Raw genomic sequence first — 17,047 nt, forward strand, 5'->3', positions numbered from 1 at the left:
AAGTGCAAACCTTGGTAAGAAGAATTACTCGTTTAGGATACGTTGTGTAATTAATAATATAAGTACATATACGGGAAGCTAGGCAGACAAGGGAAGTCGCTCTCCCATATGGCCACTTTGACTGCATCAACATATATATATATATATATATATCCTCCCCTTCACCGTTCCTCTTTTCTAAAAAATTTACCAAAATTACTTCTAAAGTTTTCATTAAACTTGCTTACATGCGTCTCACCCGTCAAGGCCAACTCTCTGATATTTTTCTCAAACTGGTTCATTCTTGGTAGTAATTTGGGTGATTTAATATCGGGTGATGATAATTTCCCACTATTTTGATTGGTACGTCCACCACTTAATGAAGGGGCAGTGGCACTCACTGGCGTCGATGACGCTGATAAGTTATCCATATCGTCTTCTAAGTTCGTCAACAAGTGATTAATTTGATGAGAGGAGGAGACTGCGGCAGAAGATTCATTCGCTTCATCATCATTGTCAATGGATAATTGTAGTTTATAATTCTCAACATACTTGTACTGTCTTGATTTATCAATTTTGGCCAAGTTTAAAATCTTGGTGAAATTAGCAATTGATCTACCACCAATTAATTCAAAATATGACTCAATAAAGTTTTCCACTGGCATATTTTGCGGAACCATCAAAATCTTCAATATTGATTCCAATTCATGGAAATGATTATTAACGAATTTGGTATAGGATTTAGTCGTTTCTTTTTCGGCCAAATGCGGGAAATTCAAACATATATCCTTGAGCGAGATAACGTCAAGTAATAGTTGTTCCAATCCATTTGTCGTTAATGGTTTAATAAATTTCAAATTGTTGGCAATTGTCGTCACTAGCAACTCCACCAATTTATCATTGAAATTACGCACATAGCTTTCTCTAATGATCAACGGAAGAATCAATTTTAAATTATCATTGGTGATATTTTTAATATCAATCATGTACGATGATACATCATTCACTGAATCTAATTCTTGCCAATTGATATTGAAAAATTCGCGCCAACACGGTTTGTAGTCATTAGTCAATTTCACCAAGAGGGCGGAAATGCTCTTATTGACAAGTTGAAGAAACACGTCGCTGTTTAATGATGGTAATCGATCTTTCAACTCTTCCAAAACAACAAGTTCTAATTTTTCATTCAATTCATCAATGTTTCCCACCATATAATCACCGGTATTGAGCAATAGTGTAAGGTACTTGATTGCATCCACCCCAGCAATATCATCATCGTTGCGAGGAAGCATGGGTATTAATATTCTATTGAGATATTCAAACAAGTACTTATTAAACAACCGCGCCAAACTCAACACTATTTCCCCATTACTTAGTTTTAAAATTTGCGATAAGAGCTTATGATAGATTTTAAATAAGTCAGTCGATGTAATGGCGATATTGGGGATGTTTGCTGTGATGTCTTTCGCCAATTCCGGTGGTAGTTGTGATGTAGCTGTGAATTCTAAAAATTTGGCACTCAACGTCTTGTCTTGTTCTTGTACCCAGATCGATAAATAAGGTTCAAATACTGATGATATATTGAATTCAACGTCTCGAGGGAAATCAGAGTTTAATTTCTTTTCAAATTCAATAGTCTTGGTCAAATTGTCGAGCAACGTTGCAGAGTCAATTTTCTTATTCTGCAAAGTACTTGACAAATCTTGTTCGGTGATTTTACAAAACTCATCAATGATGTCCATCGTGACATTCCAGTCTTGAGGGAAAATGGCATATTGTTTCACTTGATCTAATATTTTGTTGAAATAAATAAACCTCCTACCCAAATTCTCAATTGACCCGGCTTCATCAGACTGACTGAATATATTTTTCAAATCTCGTAGTTGTAAATTGTGAAACCAGTTGAGCAATTTGGTCTTGTTTTTCTCATCAATCATTTCCAATGTCATTGCTCCATACAATAAATTCTGTTCCAGTTTCAAGTTAGCTCCACCTCCCCCATCACGCTTCAAAAATTCTTCAAAATCTAAAAAGATATCGTCAACAAGTTTATTCTGCGTGAATATCGTCATTAGATTTATCTCATTAATCAAATCAATTGATTTATATGGTTGGAAAAATTGTAGTAGTTCCTTCATTACTCCCAACCTTTGATATATTTCCTCATAATTACGCGATGCAAGTATATCCTTTAAGCCATTATTTACATTAACCAACATTTGTAACCGCTTAAACACCGTCATTGATAAGACAAGGTTCTTCTTACAGGAATCGAGCTTTTGAATCGAGCTTGTCATGGATCCAATTGTCGACTTTGTTGCTGTTGCATTATCTTTGACTTCTCTAATATTAGTGACTAGCTTGCGTATATCGCCTTCTACCTCTGTGCTTGAGTCATACTGTGATTTCAAGGTATCAATCTCGTGATTTAGTTGTAGTTTGTATTGATGTATATGGGATAAAGCTTGAGGCAAGTGGTTTAAAGTCTCGGGCGTGTCAAAGATATCATTAATGTGGGTCACTGGGTTGTAATCGTACACGTCCATTGTCAATCAAAAAACAAAAAAGGGAGTTAGACTGATCCTTATTGGTAGTGATGCACCGAGTGGTTGCAATAATATACAGAGTCTTTTGATTGAAACTTTTGGTTTACACTTTTGTTGGTTTGAAACTCATTGTCGCAAAATTGAAAAAATCTGAAAAAAAAACAGAGGCAAAGAAAATATGTCACTAGTGACGCAAATATTTCTCGACATGGATAATGCGACACTGTAACGGAAAGAACCAAAACAGAAATTTTCTTCCTCGCTATCCGCATTGAAGAGGGGTATAGTGGGGTAATCTATTTTCCAACTTTCCTTGCGCCTCCACTACAATTCACTCAGAGGTGAGGTTCTACTATGCGTATTTCCCGCAGCATAAGAGCTAGATCGTGTGACCTCTGTAAATTTTCGACATTTTATATTCTCCTCGATTTGCAATGGTTATGAAGCAAATTATCTACAATAATTAAACAAGACTAGACAATACTGGGGGTAAGGTGACATTGATAGCAGCTACACATAACTCAACTTTTTGTGACTTACCGATGGGTCTACTTCTCTAAGCATTAAAACGTTATATTGCGTTGATTCAATGAGATTGCCCGACAATCATTAAATGATGTGGAAGAATTGCACTTTCCTAAAATGGTAATTTCTCCTGTTTATGCATTTGCTATTTTGTGTGCGTCATGTAAAGTTTAGACGACAATTTGCGATTATTTGCGACATTTATTTTTCACAACGCAGTGCTCAGCATAGCATTGAGAAGATACCCTTTGAGACTAGACTAGACTAGACTAGAGCTAAATCGATTGAGAGCTAGTGATTTAAAGCAGCATGTTGAGCACTCATGAGTACTCAACATCAGTAAACACTAGCGACTGTTATCTAACTTCAAAATTGCGAGAACTCGCTTAATAGGTTTCAGTTTTTCAATTGTGTAGTTTGTTACAACCATTGTACTAGCTGCAATGACACTAACTTGTACATCAATAACCTTCGTTTTGCAGCCCTTCCTTATGTCGCACTTGAACCTCAGTATTACTTTGCCAATTGCATATACTAGTTGATTGTTGTTCAGATCTGTTTGGTTTCATTTTGTGTAATATGTTTCGTATAAAGTTTAAGAAATTACCCAGTTAGGAAAGACCTTCACAGAAAGTACAACGACACAAAACGCAATTTCCAATGAAGAAAAAGGTGCAAAACAGTTGTATAAACCTTTGTAGTTGAATTGGCCTGCACCCTCGGTAATATGCCCCGGCTCTGTGGTGAGTACATCTTGAAGAAGTAAGCTTTCAGTGGGGGCGGGGGAGAATCAATCGACCGACATATGAGCGTCTTCAAAGACGAGACGAGGTAACCAAAGACAACGTGAACGAAAACATTTAACAAGCAGGTCCGCTAACAATACTACTGAAAGTAGTTCTGATTTGATTGCAAATTAAGCTTTCCCACACTTTGAACGAGTCAATTGTATTGAAAGATTAAAAGCAAGAGAGAAAGAAGAAAAAAAAAAAAGAAAGAAGAATTCCCCTGAAATTGCCTCTTTTGGACTTCACGTCAAGCGCAATGAATTAGCTACCTCGTTTTCAACTCAAAGGTTGGACCAAAAATAGTAAGAATATAAACAACTCAGAGGTACTTCTTCAAACAATGTAAATGTAACCTCTTCACAACTCAATTAGGGAAATAAAACGGATTGAATGCCAGAATGAGAATGATAATAACAAATGGCAATTGACAATTGGCAATTGACAAATGACAACAAAAGAATCACATGCCACAAAACTAAAAAGTAAAAATTAAAATAAAAATTAAAATAAAAATTACTACTTTTGTTAATAAAATGTCGTTATAGACTCATATTAAACAATGCAAAATGTCTGACATAAATGTCGTAGAACATCCATTTTCTCCAATTTGGGGACCCACAACAATAACAACCAATGCAAAACACAATGTACAAAATGCCGATATATAAAATACTAGCAAATTGTCCCCCCTTTGCTCTTCTTTCCTTTTGAAAACCGTATCAACAAGACACTGCCACTCACCCCCACACCTCAACACATCTTCATTTCCCTTTCTTAAAAGTTGCAATTACATTCCCCTTGGGCAAACAAAAAAGAGTTTTTATAACACAGAATCAATAAATTCAAATTACCTGATTTAGAAGATTTCCCCAAAAATTCTTTTGAACTTTTTCATTCTTCTTGTTTCTATTATTAAACGCCCAAAAGGAAAGTTTTGTTCAATAACTTTGTACAATTACATTCAAATCAACAACATACACAAGAGCAGAATCTTTACATATATATATATATATATATATATATTAATTGAATCACGCCCTCCCTACTTGTGCTAGCTAATCCCAAATGAAAAGATTCAGATTTGGAAGAAAGAATAGTACTGCTAATTCCACCACTTCCTCAACCAAGAATTCTCCTAGAAAAGAAAAAGTCAGAAGCAGCCGTACTTCGAAATCATCAGCATCATTTCAAGCGCCCAATTCGCCCCCTCGTTCACCACTACAAGACAAAGGATACCACACTTTTGGTGCAGACGACTTGAATAGTAACGATCACCACTCATACTCACAACAACGCCACGGAAGTACAGCAACAGGAGGAGCCATGCCACTGGCACAAGATCATCATAGTTATACCCTGGAGCCATTTGGCATTACCACCGATCCATCAACAGTTCCTTACAAATCTCGTGCTCCACCACATTTAAATGTAAGCAACCCCTGGAATAGATTCAAGATTTTCGATTCACCTTTCCCAAGGTACAGGCATGCAGCTTCTGCTATATCGAGCGATAAAAATGAAGTGTTTATTATGGGTGGATTGAAGGATGGTTCTGTTTTTGGTGATACTTGGAGAATTATTCCTCATGAAAGTCATGAGGGGGAAGTTTTGAATTATTCGGCAGAAAATATCGAGGTCAGCAATAACAACAACCCACCAGCAAGAGTTGGCCATTCGTCTGTTTTGTGTGGTAATGCCTTTATCATTTATGGTGGAGACACTGTTGAAACAGATGAAAATGGGTTTCCTGACAACAACTTTTATTTGTTTAATATCAATAATCACAAGTACACCATCCCTAGTCATATCAAGAACAAGCCAAATGGTAGGTATGGCCATACAATCGGAGTTGTCGCGGTTGGCAACTCGTCAAGGCTTTACTTGTTTGGAGGCCAATTGGAAAATGATGTGTTTAATGATATGTATTATTTTGAGTTGAACTCATTTAAATCATCAAAAGCTAGTTGGAAAGTTGTTGATGCTTTAAACAATTTCAAACCTCCGCCATTAACCAACCACTCAATGTCGGTATACAAGGAAAAAATCTACGTCTTTGGTGGTGTTTACAATAACGAAAAAGTGTCGAATGATTTATGGGAATTTGATGCTAAAGAAGAAAGGTGGCAACAAATTCAAACCAGCGGTACTACACCATTGCCAGTCAATGAACATTCAGCTTGTGTTGTTGATGACAGATTGTACATCTACGGTGGTAATGACTTTAGCGGTGTCATCTACAGTAGTCTTTATGTATTGGACTTGAAAACATTCACGTGGTACAAATTATTGGAAAGTGCCGAAGAGAATGGACCTGGTCCAAGATGTGGACACTCAATGACTTATTTGCCTAAATTCAACAAGTTGATCATTATGGGTGGGGACAAGAACGATTATATTGTAGCCGACCCCCAAAATTTTGACACCTATGAGGCTTTTGATGGTGCTGAAGTTGGAACCATGGTTTATGAGTTAGACGTCAGCATTGTCGACCAGTTCATTTCTGAGCCTGTTGAAAGAGCAAGAAAACCAAGAAAAGCTGCCGCTTCAGCTTCCGCTGCTGCTGCTGCTTCTTCCACTGATGGATTTGACCGCCATTCTAGAACTACATCAGCTGGCCCTGAAGATTATGCCACTCCGCGTGCTTCACCACCACCGCCAGATCGTTCAAACTTGAATAGAGGGTTATCTACAAACACAATGTCCCGTCATGCCGACTTTGTTGATGTTGAAACTCCTTCAGGAACTATTTCACAAGTTGACCCAGAAGATGAACACCACTTGAATCCATATGATGCTATTGATCGTGAAACTAATGAACCACAAATTGGTGAGCCGGTGAATAATGGACACTTGGACAAAGCACATCATCACGGAGTGGAGGATGCTACTACTACAACTACTGATGATGATGACGATGATGACGATGATGCCGAAGCAGTATACTTGAAGAGAAGATCTCTTGATCCTAAATTCAACCATGAAAATGAAGACGTTGTCACAAATGGTGTTTCTGGTGCCGGTGTAGCTGCTGCATTTGCCGCAGCTGGTGCTGCCGGAAAGTCTGCTGGGCACGCCTCAGTCTTGAAGAGAACCTTAGGTGAACCAGAAGATGACGATGATGACACAATTGACGAAAGATCAAGAAATAGGAGATCAAGTGTGGCAGATAAATCATATGGTCTGACATCGCACTATCCTGATATTACTAGTGATCATGAGACATCATCCTATAGTCACGGCAGGAGCTATGTCTATGATGACGAACACAATGAGGAGAAGGATGATGTGGTCGAGCCAATTACCACCAACAGAAACATTCGCGCCACCACATCTTCTTCCTCAAATGACAGAAGATTGAATCAAATCATTGAAGAGTTGAGAAACGAATTGGACCAAGTCAAGTCATCAACTAATCAGCAATTGCAAACCGCCACTGAAAAGATTGATTCACTCCAGCAACAAAATGCTCAATTGCAATCATCGCACAAAAATGACACTGATGTCTATACTCGTCAACTCAATGATAAAGATGCCATGATTAATGAGTTGAAGCTGAGTCTTGATCCAAGCGCATGGGATCCCGAGCAACCACAAACGACAACCAACTTGTCTGAATTGAGTCGTTACAAGTTGGAAAGGTTGGAATTGAACAATAAATTGCTTTATTTAGGGCAGGAGAATCGTAAGTTGCACGATCAATTTACCGAATTTGAACCATTTATGAATAATCAAATCGGCGAATTGGCCAAGTTCCAAAAAGTTATTAAAGTTCAAGAAGAACAAATTGATAAATTGAGTAACCAAGTTAAGGATCAGGAAGGTTTACATAAGGAAATTAATGATTGGAGATCGAGATTTGATAATTTGAGCTTGGAATTTGAAAATTACAAGGCTATTCATAACGATGATGAAATTGAAGTTGGTGATGATGAAGCAGATACATCATTTACTGGCGGCTCCGTAGCTGGTGATAACCGATCAATTTTAAGTTCGGCAAGAACGAGAAGAGACATTTCGACGCAATTGGAAAACTTGGTCAATTTATGGAACATCAAACAACCATCAGCCCGTGAAGTGTCACCACTGGCTACGCCTGATAATAACCCAGTAGTAGCCAAGTTACAACAACAAGTTGATGATTTGTTGCGCATTAGTAAGCAAAATGACGAAGTTAGTAATAATGAGATTTCGACCTTGCGTCAAGAATTGCAAGCACGTATAGCCAATTTGAAGAACTTGGAAGACAATTATCGTGAATCATTGCAATCGGTCAATAACACATCGAAAGCCTTGAAGTTGAATCAAGAAGAATTGAATAATCAACGTAACTTTGTGGATAAGTTGATTAAAGAGAATAATGAATTGAAGATGTTCAAATCGGCACATTTCAAGAAATCGGGTGGATCATCTACACCAGTGCTTGATGATGCATTTGCTGATGCTCATGAGTCTGTTAATGATGTTGAGGACGATGAAGGTGTTATTAGCAATGCTCATTTCAATATGAAGATTAAGGATTTAGAAGCCGATTTGTACATTATCAAACAAGAAAGAGATCAATTGAAAGATAACGTCACGGCATTGCAGAAACAATTGTACTTGGCTCAAAACAATTGAGGAAGAAACATTACTGATGTTATTGCTGTTGATCCAGAAGAAAGAGGAAACCTGCTCCCCAAGACATATCCACATACGTGTATCTCATATAGCACTGTATGAAAATGGGGTGCCTTTTCTAATAAAATTGAGACGATGATTTGATATATTTATATACTTTGTTGTTTTTGTATACCCCCAAAACCCACCCACACACACATACACACACATTTCCTTAATGGATGATTTTTCGAATTTGTATAATTTTATAGTTTAATATTGAAAAGAAAAAAAGAAAAGAAGGAGAAGTTATTTGGTTTTCAAAGGGACTCTTATCGAAGATTATCTAGATGTAGTCTGTCTGTTCTCATTAAAAGTCTGATATAAATACAATATACATTGTTCAAATTTTCAACGTAATGTTCTACAATTTTGGTAGTGATGCTACACTTATTCACCGGGTCGTGATTCTGGTGTTTGTTGACTCTGCTGTATCTGGCGCGTTTGTTGTTGTTGTTGTTGTTGCAGCGGTGCATCCAGTGCTTGTGAAAGCAATCGATCATGCTCAGCATCCAGATACCCCGGCACATGATCAAGTACTTCGTCATTGAATAACTGGTTGGCTAATGAATTCGACGCATTGCGCGATAACCCAAAGTGATCGTCATGCAAACCATCACCGCTATTATTGCTATTGTTATTTGTGACGCTTCTGTTGTTGGTGGTGTTGCTTTGGGAAATCTGTGATTGTGGTGGCGCTGGTTGATGATAGGTGAAAAAATTGATCTGGGGCTGTTCATTATGATCGTGTCGAGGTTGTGGTGGTACTTGATTGTTACTTTCTCCAGGATTGACAACTTGATATTGTTGACGTTGATGAGTAGGTACTTGGGTTTGGCGTTCTTCCGAATTACTTTGTGTCTGCTGCTCTTCATTTTCAATTTCTGCCTCGTTCCCATCATTATCATTATCATCATCTTGGTCCAAATCTGGTGGCGCTGAAGGCAACAAACTACTTTCATGTTGCTGCATTCTTTCCTTTTCAGTTAAGCCTGAATTCTCGTGTAAGTTTTGCATAAACTCACTCAGAATTGTCGTGTGATCTTCATTGTAAAGAGGTGCGTCTCCGACAGCATGAGCATCATCGGCATTGCTTGAGTATGGTGGAGTTTGGAAATGATTCAATTCACTTGATTCGGGTATTGAATTTATAAATGGGTATCGTTGAGGTGAATTTGTTGTTGCCGATGGTGCTGACGATGCTGAGCCACTAGTTGAGTTTGCATTAGAAACAGCAACTGCTTGTGCACCTCCTGGTGCTGATGAAGGAATTGGAGTATGGTTAAAAAAAGATGGCGAATTGCTTGATGCAGTTTGAATTTGTGGTGAAGGATGACTTGATGAAGTGGTATTGAACAATGCCGGTGACAAATTAGAATTGGACAATGGTGACGACGAACGTTGGGATAAATTAGCCATGTGCTCGGGTGATGAAAGAGTTTGCACTTCTTCATCGCTTGGTTGCAGTCGATGAGTTCCGATGCATATTTCAGTGGTCAATTGTAAAAACTTTTTTGATCGCTTGAACCGATCAGTGTTGATAAATGTAGAACGGTCTTTTTGGTTTTGTATGGTAGAATTGAAGTTGAACTGGAAACTTTCAATTGAAGTTGCTGTCTTCAGTTGCGGCTGTTGAATATTGTTGTTGGTATCGGGCAGATGTCGATCAGCCACAAGGTCAGGATCAACATTTACTGATCGCCCAGATAGATTGATGAGGACTTCAATAAAATACTGGAAAGATACCAAGGGACACCCAGTGATTGTAGGGAACGCATCTGGAGGTACTCTTAATGACGTTTTCACTTCGGAATTCAAAGTTACTGGGTCAACATATAATGGCAAGACTGTTTGTTGCAAATCTTTTCTAAAACTCTCCACTACTCCATCAGGGCCATTATCTAGTCGACAAACCCGAACAAATGTTATAATTATTCCATTGAGGTCCTGGATTTTCTTCAAATGGTGTACTGTCAATTTCACTGGTATTGATTCTCCCCGTAGATATCCTCGTTGTGGTACATCCAATATTACTTTAATCGTGGATGGTGGTTTATTGAAGCTTAGCGTCAGTCTATCGTGATGTTGTCCAAGCTCAGCCGAGTTTGCTTGAGACGATTGTTCACCAATGGAGTTTTGTTCCAGGTTGTTGGATGATACGGTACCAAAAGTGTGCACGGTATTTATAGTTGATGTTGATGACTGTGTACGCAGTAGCTTTTTGTCTTTGGTCAAGTTTCCTCTAGGGTCTTTCAATATTAGTCGTTTTGGCTTAGGTCGTGGGAGTGTTGATACATCTATAGGGTTTATTAGGCTTATCAATTTTTCCGACGAATAGGAAGGGTTATGCAGTGACTTCTTTTTCCCTGACGATAGCTCATTGGATGAAGTGGGTAGATTATTAGACAAGTCGGTCGTAAATGATGATGCGTTACCTAATGAGGCCTTTAGCGAGTAGTTTATTGACCCCTTGCCGAAATCAATTGATGTGAATACTTTTTTGTTCGGTAGTTTAACAATAAATGGAAATACATGTTCTCCCTTGTTGAGCCCGTTAGTGAATTCTTCATTATTATTGTTGTCACTACCACTACCACTGCCACCACCACCTATATTGTCATTACCACCGTATATCTTTATGGTGTGATCAAATAGTGTATGTTTAAGCGGCCGAAGTTTGGAATGTGAAGAAGCATTAATTTTGATAAATCCAATCAACGATAAAGTGATCACTATATTTGCCAAGTTCCGTTTCGATATCAATACAATCTGTCCCGACACTTCATCTCCAGGCAACCAAGTCTTGTGAGGGTTATCCAATTGTACATAGAATTCATCAACAGCATGAAAGTCCAACTTGAACGTTGAAGCAAATGATGAAGCACCAAGTTTTGACGTAGAAGTAGAGTTACTACCACTCGGAGAAGGTAGTATCTTCGATACAGCTCTTCTCATTGTCTGTGAGGTCTCTGGGGAAATTCACTAGGCCTTGGCTGTGTCACTTTTTTATTTTTTTATGTCTCTCTCTCTCTCTCTCTCTCTCGGTTTGTTGTGTCTCGTTGATGATAAATTATCCGTGGTTACTTTGCATATGCAAAACAAAAATGTATATATAAAGGCGTGTAAAAGTGCTTTGGTAATGTTACAAGTGTCTGGTTTATCTAAAATGGGGTAGGGGTAAGGTGTGTACTCTATAAATCTAATGTTCTGTCTAGTTAAAGGGTTATATGTGTTGGCTAACTGTGTCGTCAGATTGTCGTTGTTGCGTTTTTTTTTTTGCTGTCTGAAATTTTGGTGATTTATTTTTTGTTAGAGGCTGAGAAATGGGAGGGAGAGAGAGAGAAAGAAAAGTGTCAATAGAGTTAAACGAACTAAATTACAAATTTGACAATAGCTGTAGATGCAGTTGCCAAAGAGGTTTCATTTTACGTCTTCTACCTTGAATGCTGACTACTGCTGAATAGATATTGTTTGTGTTTGTGAAAGTTTGTAAAGGGATCCCCCACTCTCTGTGCATAGAGAGAGAGACAAAAACGGAAAAACAATTTTTAGTGTCTTATTTTCAACCCAATGTCTAAATTTTTAATTTTGCGACAGTATATTTTTATTCGCTTATGCGTAATCAGATAAGATCACACATTATTCATTTGTGTATGTATCTTGTACAAATCATCACTTTAGACTCATTACTCTTTAAATGAAAATAGTTGAATTTGAGGAAGGCATTTTATTGAGTTACGCTAGAAGTGACAACCATCAATAAAAATATCAATCGATTGGTTTATTAAACGTTAGATACCAATTATCTGCATATTAAACTTTTGGATTTTACCCCAGTTGATTCTTTTAACTCGACTTCAATTTGCAGCAATAAGTATATGCATACACTTTGAAATTATTCCTTTTATCTCTGCATCCTCATTTTCTTGTAGCTTTTCCTCTTAATTCGCCAATTTCTCTTGCTTCAGCTTTTGTGCAAAGGACTGGGTCTATCTTTCACTGAACACATCATGTAACTCTTCACTCATCAAACCAGCTTGTCTATCAGTCAGCTTTTTCTTCACTTATTGTACAAGCCCTTTTTTTAGCACGCCCAAGAAATTATACAGCATAAATAATTTCTTGTTCCCATTTTTGCAACCTCTGCCGAGATAAAATAAAAATAAAATAGAAACATTGAGACCACAGGGTGCCAGATGGGGCTACACAACAAGAGAAGTGATATTAGATTACACCTCTATACTGAGTAATAATGTATAATCTCCACATCGACAACGTGTCTCTCAAAATTAATAATGCTTTAATTACTAGTGTACAAAATGTTATGTGTATATATCCATCTATTCACAACCACTTCACTACAACTCCCCTGGAGCTTATCCCATTCTAATCAAAAGTTTTCTTTGTTCCCTTGAATTCGGTTGCTGCCGATTTTCTTGGTGTTCCACTTGGTGTAGCTGATCTTTCTCTACCACCAAATCCACCACGGCCACCGCCACGACCACCACCAAATCCACCGCGGCCACCGCGACCACCACCGAATCCACCACCGCTATTGTTGTTATCTCTTGGTGCTGAGTAATCTAACCTGCATGGTCTTCCCTCCAAGTATTCACCATTCAAAGCTTCCAAAGCAGCCTTAGCTTCATCAACAGTGGAAAATTGCACGTATCCGAATCCTTTAGGTTGTTGAGTATCAGGATGAGTTGGTAATCTGCATGAAATGACATTACCATATTCACCAAAGACTTCAAATAAATTATCTCTATTGGCGTTGAATGACAAGTTACCAATGAATAAAGTATCTGATGGTGGTGATTGTTGGTCACCAAATTGTCTGGCACGGTCATTGTTGGACTTTGATGCATGAGGTTTACCTGTTGACATATCCAAATTGATTGGTCTGCCATCAATTTCTTTACCTTGCATTTCAGTAATGGCCTTTTCAGCAGCTGATTTGGAGGAAAAGTCAACATATCCATAACCTCTCGATTTTCCGGTAGCTTTTTCCATAATTACTCTAGCTCCAATAACACCGTCAAGATGTTCAAATTCTCTCTTTAACCACTCATCGTCAATGTTCCATGATAATCTACCGGCAAAAATAGTGGCTGGCTCTTCATCGGTTGTAGATGATGATTCAGACTTGGCTTTTTTGATTTCTGGAGTAGTTGTTGATTCAACCTCTTCAATCTTACGCTTCTTTGGTGTCTCCTTTACTTCTTCTTCTTCTGAATCAGAGTCGGAATCGGAATCGGAGCTTGAATCAGAATCAGATGATGATGAGCTAGAGCTAGAACTGTCTGAATCAGAATCGGATTCTGAACTCAGGCTTGAAGAGCTTGATGATGAAACTTTCTTGATTTCAACTTTCTCTTTAACATCTTCTTCTTCTTCCTCTTCACTGTCTGAGCTGGAGGATGAGCTAGAATCAGATCTCTTTTCTTTTTTGGTTACCTTGATTTCCTCTTTTACTTCTTCTTCTTCGCTGTCTGAGCTATCAGATGATGATGAAGATGAGGAGGAGGAAGAGCTTGAATCGGATCTCTTCTCCTTTTTAGTGATTTTGATTTCCTCTTTAACTTCTTCCTCTTCATCTGATGAAGATTCGTCACTTGAGGATTCACTTGAACTAGATGATGATGAGCTTGAGCTTGAGCTTGAGTCTGAATCTGAATCTGAATCTGAATCTGAGCTTGAACTTGATGAACTGTCATCATCTTCCTCTTCTTCAGATGAGCTTTCCTCCTTCTTGCTCTTCTTCTTCTCTACCTTCTTGTCACTTTTGGATGGTTTAGCATCTTTTTTGCTAGCAACTTTCTTATCCACCTTCTTATCTTTAACTGACTTAGCCATTGTAAATATATATGATGTATTCTTTTTATTGTATAAAGCCTAAAAAGAGTAGTCAATCAGGTGAAAAAAAAAATAAAAAATATTGTGAGATGGTGATGGAGAGAGATGAGGTGAGGAAGAAAAAAAAAAGAGAAGAGACGAGAAAAAAACAAAAGAAGACTGAATTCTCGTGTGATTATAAGATTCAACTTACTTCCTAATAAGGAAGTCTACATTTTTAGGAATTAAATGATTTTCTTCTGTTTCTTTTTAGCCCCGGTATCGCTGTGATAAAAGAGGGGTTATGCAGTTTTGTACTACGCCGTAAATTTTTCACATTTTTCAACAGTACATAAGAGTCGTAACATTGCCATTAAAATTCACTATTCAACGCCAAACCCTAACTATTTCTTCTTCCACTGTATTCATCTACACCCACTAACACAATATCATACCCAAAAGAGATGATGTTTCAACAGTTTAAGCTCTTTTCTAGAGCCGCATCGCGTATCCCGCCGGTGAAGCTACAGTATAAAAACATGCTAAAAACACCATCTATCAAGTACCCACCACCAAAACAAATCAAACTAGACAATCGTGAATGGCCTAGTAAGGTAGTTACAAAAGCGCCTAGGTGGTTATCAACTGATTTGCGTGACGGCAATCAATCTTTGCCTGATCCTATGTCCATACTGGAAAAGAAGGAATATTTCCATAAATTAATCGATACTGGGTTTAAAGAAATTGAAGTTAGTTTCCCACTGGCTTCGCAAACTGATTTCGATTTCACTAGGTATGCAGTCGAGAATGCACCTGAAGATGTCGCTATTCAAGTCTTGACCCAATCGAGAGAACCATTGGTTAGAAGAACGGTTGAATCGGTCAAGGGCGCTAAAAAAGCCATTATTCATATTTATTTAGCAACCTCGGATGTTTTCCGTGAAGTTGTATTTGGCATGTCGCAAGAAGACGCAATTGCTAAAGCGGTGGAAACAACCAAATTGGTGAAAAGTTTAACTAAAGATGACCCAAACATGAGTGAAACTGAATGGAATTTGGAATTTTCTCCTGAATGTTTTTCCGATACTCCAGTTGAATTTGCCGTTGCCATTTGTGAGGCGGTGAAACAAGAATGGCAGCCAAGTGTCGAACACCCCATGATTTTTAATTTACCAGCCACGGTTGAAGTTGCTGGTCCAAATGTATATGCTGATCAAATTGAATACTTTTGTAAACACATTTCTGAACGTGAGAAAATTGTCGTTTCCGTGCATTGTCATAACGATCGTGGATGTGGTGTTGCTGCTACTGAATTGGGTTTATTAGCTGGTGCCGATCGTGTTGAGGGGTGCATCTTTGGTAATGGTGAACGTACGGGAAATGTTGATTTGATCACGGTTGCTTTAAACTTGTACACGCAAGGGATTTCCCCCAATTTGGACTTTTCCGATTTGCAAAGCTTGATTGATGTTAGTGAGCGTTGCAACAAAATTAAAGTCCCTGAAAGAGCACCATATAGTGGATCACTTGTTGTTTGTGCATTTAGTGGATCGCATCAAGATGCGATAAAGAAGGGGTTCAGCTATAAACGTAATGATGATAAATGGGCTGTTCCTTATTTACCATTGGACCCCAAAGATATTGGCCGGACTTATGAAGCTGTGATTAGAGTTAATTCGCAATCAGGTAAAGGTGGAAGTGCATGGGTTATTTTACGATCATTGGGATTGGATTTACCTAGACAGATGCAAGTTGTATTTTCATCGATTGTTCAAACAAAAGCTGATAAATTGGGCCGTGAGTTACAAATCAATGAAATTGTTGATGTGTTCAACAAGGAGTACCTTGTGCAATCGCCATTGACAATTGTTGATTTTGAAATTACCAAGAGCAAGAACGACAATAGAGAGATGTATGCACAATTGCACAATGGCAAGAATGGACAAGAGGTGACCATCAGAGGTGAAGGTAATGGACCAATCTCTTCCTTTATCGATGGTATTGGTAAAAAGTTTGGTACATTATTTGAAGTTGTCACTTACCAAGAGCATTCCTTGGGCACTGGGTCAGCTTCGAAAGCAGCTACTTATGTTCAATTAAGTTATTTAAATGATGCTAATGAGAAGATTACTAGATGGGGATGTGGAATTAATCATGATGTCAGTCAAGCTTCAATGGATGCTATTTTAAGTGTGGTCAATTCATTGGTTAATGAAGGTAAAATTCAAATTCAAAACTGATATAGCTAGAATTTATAGGTTAAATCGGAGAGAAATGAATAAGCTATATTTATCGTATAGAGGAAAGTTGTGGTGTCTACCAAGATGGACATTGGAAGTCCTATTTGGTAAGACCATTCTTATCTCTTATCGAAAGAAAGATTTCCAGTGTATGTTAGGGCTTAGCCCTATATTGTTCTGCACGTGAATCTCACTAGAAAGGAAAATTATTGTCCTGCATCAGAAAAAAAATATAATAAGTGCGAAGAGAAAAAGTTGTGCGGCCCAGCTCTGGGCTTATTCTCGACCTCATTTCGCCTTCTTCCCGTACCATAATTTTGCTTTTCGCACGAGACAAAAAAGACCGCACACGCAGTAAATTTTCCAAAAAAAACTTCATCACAAAAAAAAAAAAAAAACCAAATTTTCTACAAGCAGTGCGCATACTCACTCACTCTCACTCTCACTCTCACTCTCACTACAAAATTTTTTTTCTTTT

General features: G+C 38.0%; 5 protein-coding genes across 5 annotated transcripts; 2 read left to right on the plus strand and 3 right to left on the minus strand. All coding sequences in view use genetic code 12, as the record gives it.

The window, feature by feature from the left end:
- Positions 1-161: 161 nt before the first annotated feature.
- On the minus strand, positions 162-2,525 carry VPS53 (Vps53p; the record flags this gene model as incomplete). The annotated part of the gene is made up of 1 exon (XM_051816812.1): positions 162-2,525. One exon carries the CDS (start codon positions 2,523-2,525, stop codon positions 162-164), a length of 2,364 nt encoding a protein of 787 aa, XP_051669833.1.
- Positions 2,526-4,903: 2,378 nt separating this feature from the next.
- Positions 4,904-8,455, plus strand: KEL1 (Kel1p; the record flags this gene model as incomplete). Its single annotated transcript, XM_051816813.1, has 1 exon — positions 4,904-8,455. One exon carries the CDS (start codon positions 4,904-4,906, stop codon positions 8,453-8,455), a length of 3,552 nt encoding a protein of 1,183 aa, XP_051669834.1.
- Positions 8,456-8,884: 429 nt separating this feature from the next.
- RIM8 (Rim8p) lies at positions 8,885-11,449 on the minus strand (the record flags this gene model as incomplete). Its single annotated transcript, XM_051816814.1, has 1 exon — positions 8,885-11,449. The coding sequence occupies one exon, from the start codon at positions 11,447-11,449 to the stop codon at positions 8,885-8,887; it is 2,565 nt and encodes an 854-aa protein (XP_051669835.1).
- A 1,431-nt stretch (positions 11,450-12,880) lies between these two features.
- On the minus strand, positions 12,881-14,350 carry CANMA_004529 (uncharacterized protein; the record flags this gene model as incomplete). The annotated part of the gene is made up of 1 exon (XM_051816815.1): positions 12,881-14,350. One exon carries the CDS (start codon positions 14,348-14,350, stop codon positions 12,881-12,883), a length of 1,470 nt encoding a protein of 489 aa, XP_051669836.1.
- A 443-nt stretch (positions 14,351-14,793) lies between these two features.
- LEU4 (2-isopropylmalate synthase) lies at positions 14,794-16,569 on the plus strand (the record flags this gene model as incomplete). Its single annotated transcript, XM_051816816.1, has 1 exon — positions 14,794-16,569. One exon carries the CDS (start codon positions 14,794-14,796, stop codon positions 16,567-16,569), a length of 1,776 nt encoding a protein of 591 aa, XP_051669837.1.
- Positions 16,570-17,047: the final 478 nt, after the last annotated feature.

This window comes from Candida margitis, assembly GCF_024628925.1.
Source record: "Candida margitis strain CBS 14175 chromosome Unknown scaffold21, whole genome shotgun sequence".
NCBI classification, from domain to species: Eukaryota; Fungi; Ascomycota; class Pichiomycetes; order Serinales; family Debaryomycetaceae; genus Lodderomyces; species Lodderomyces margitis.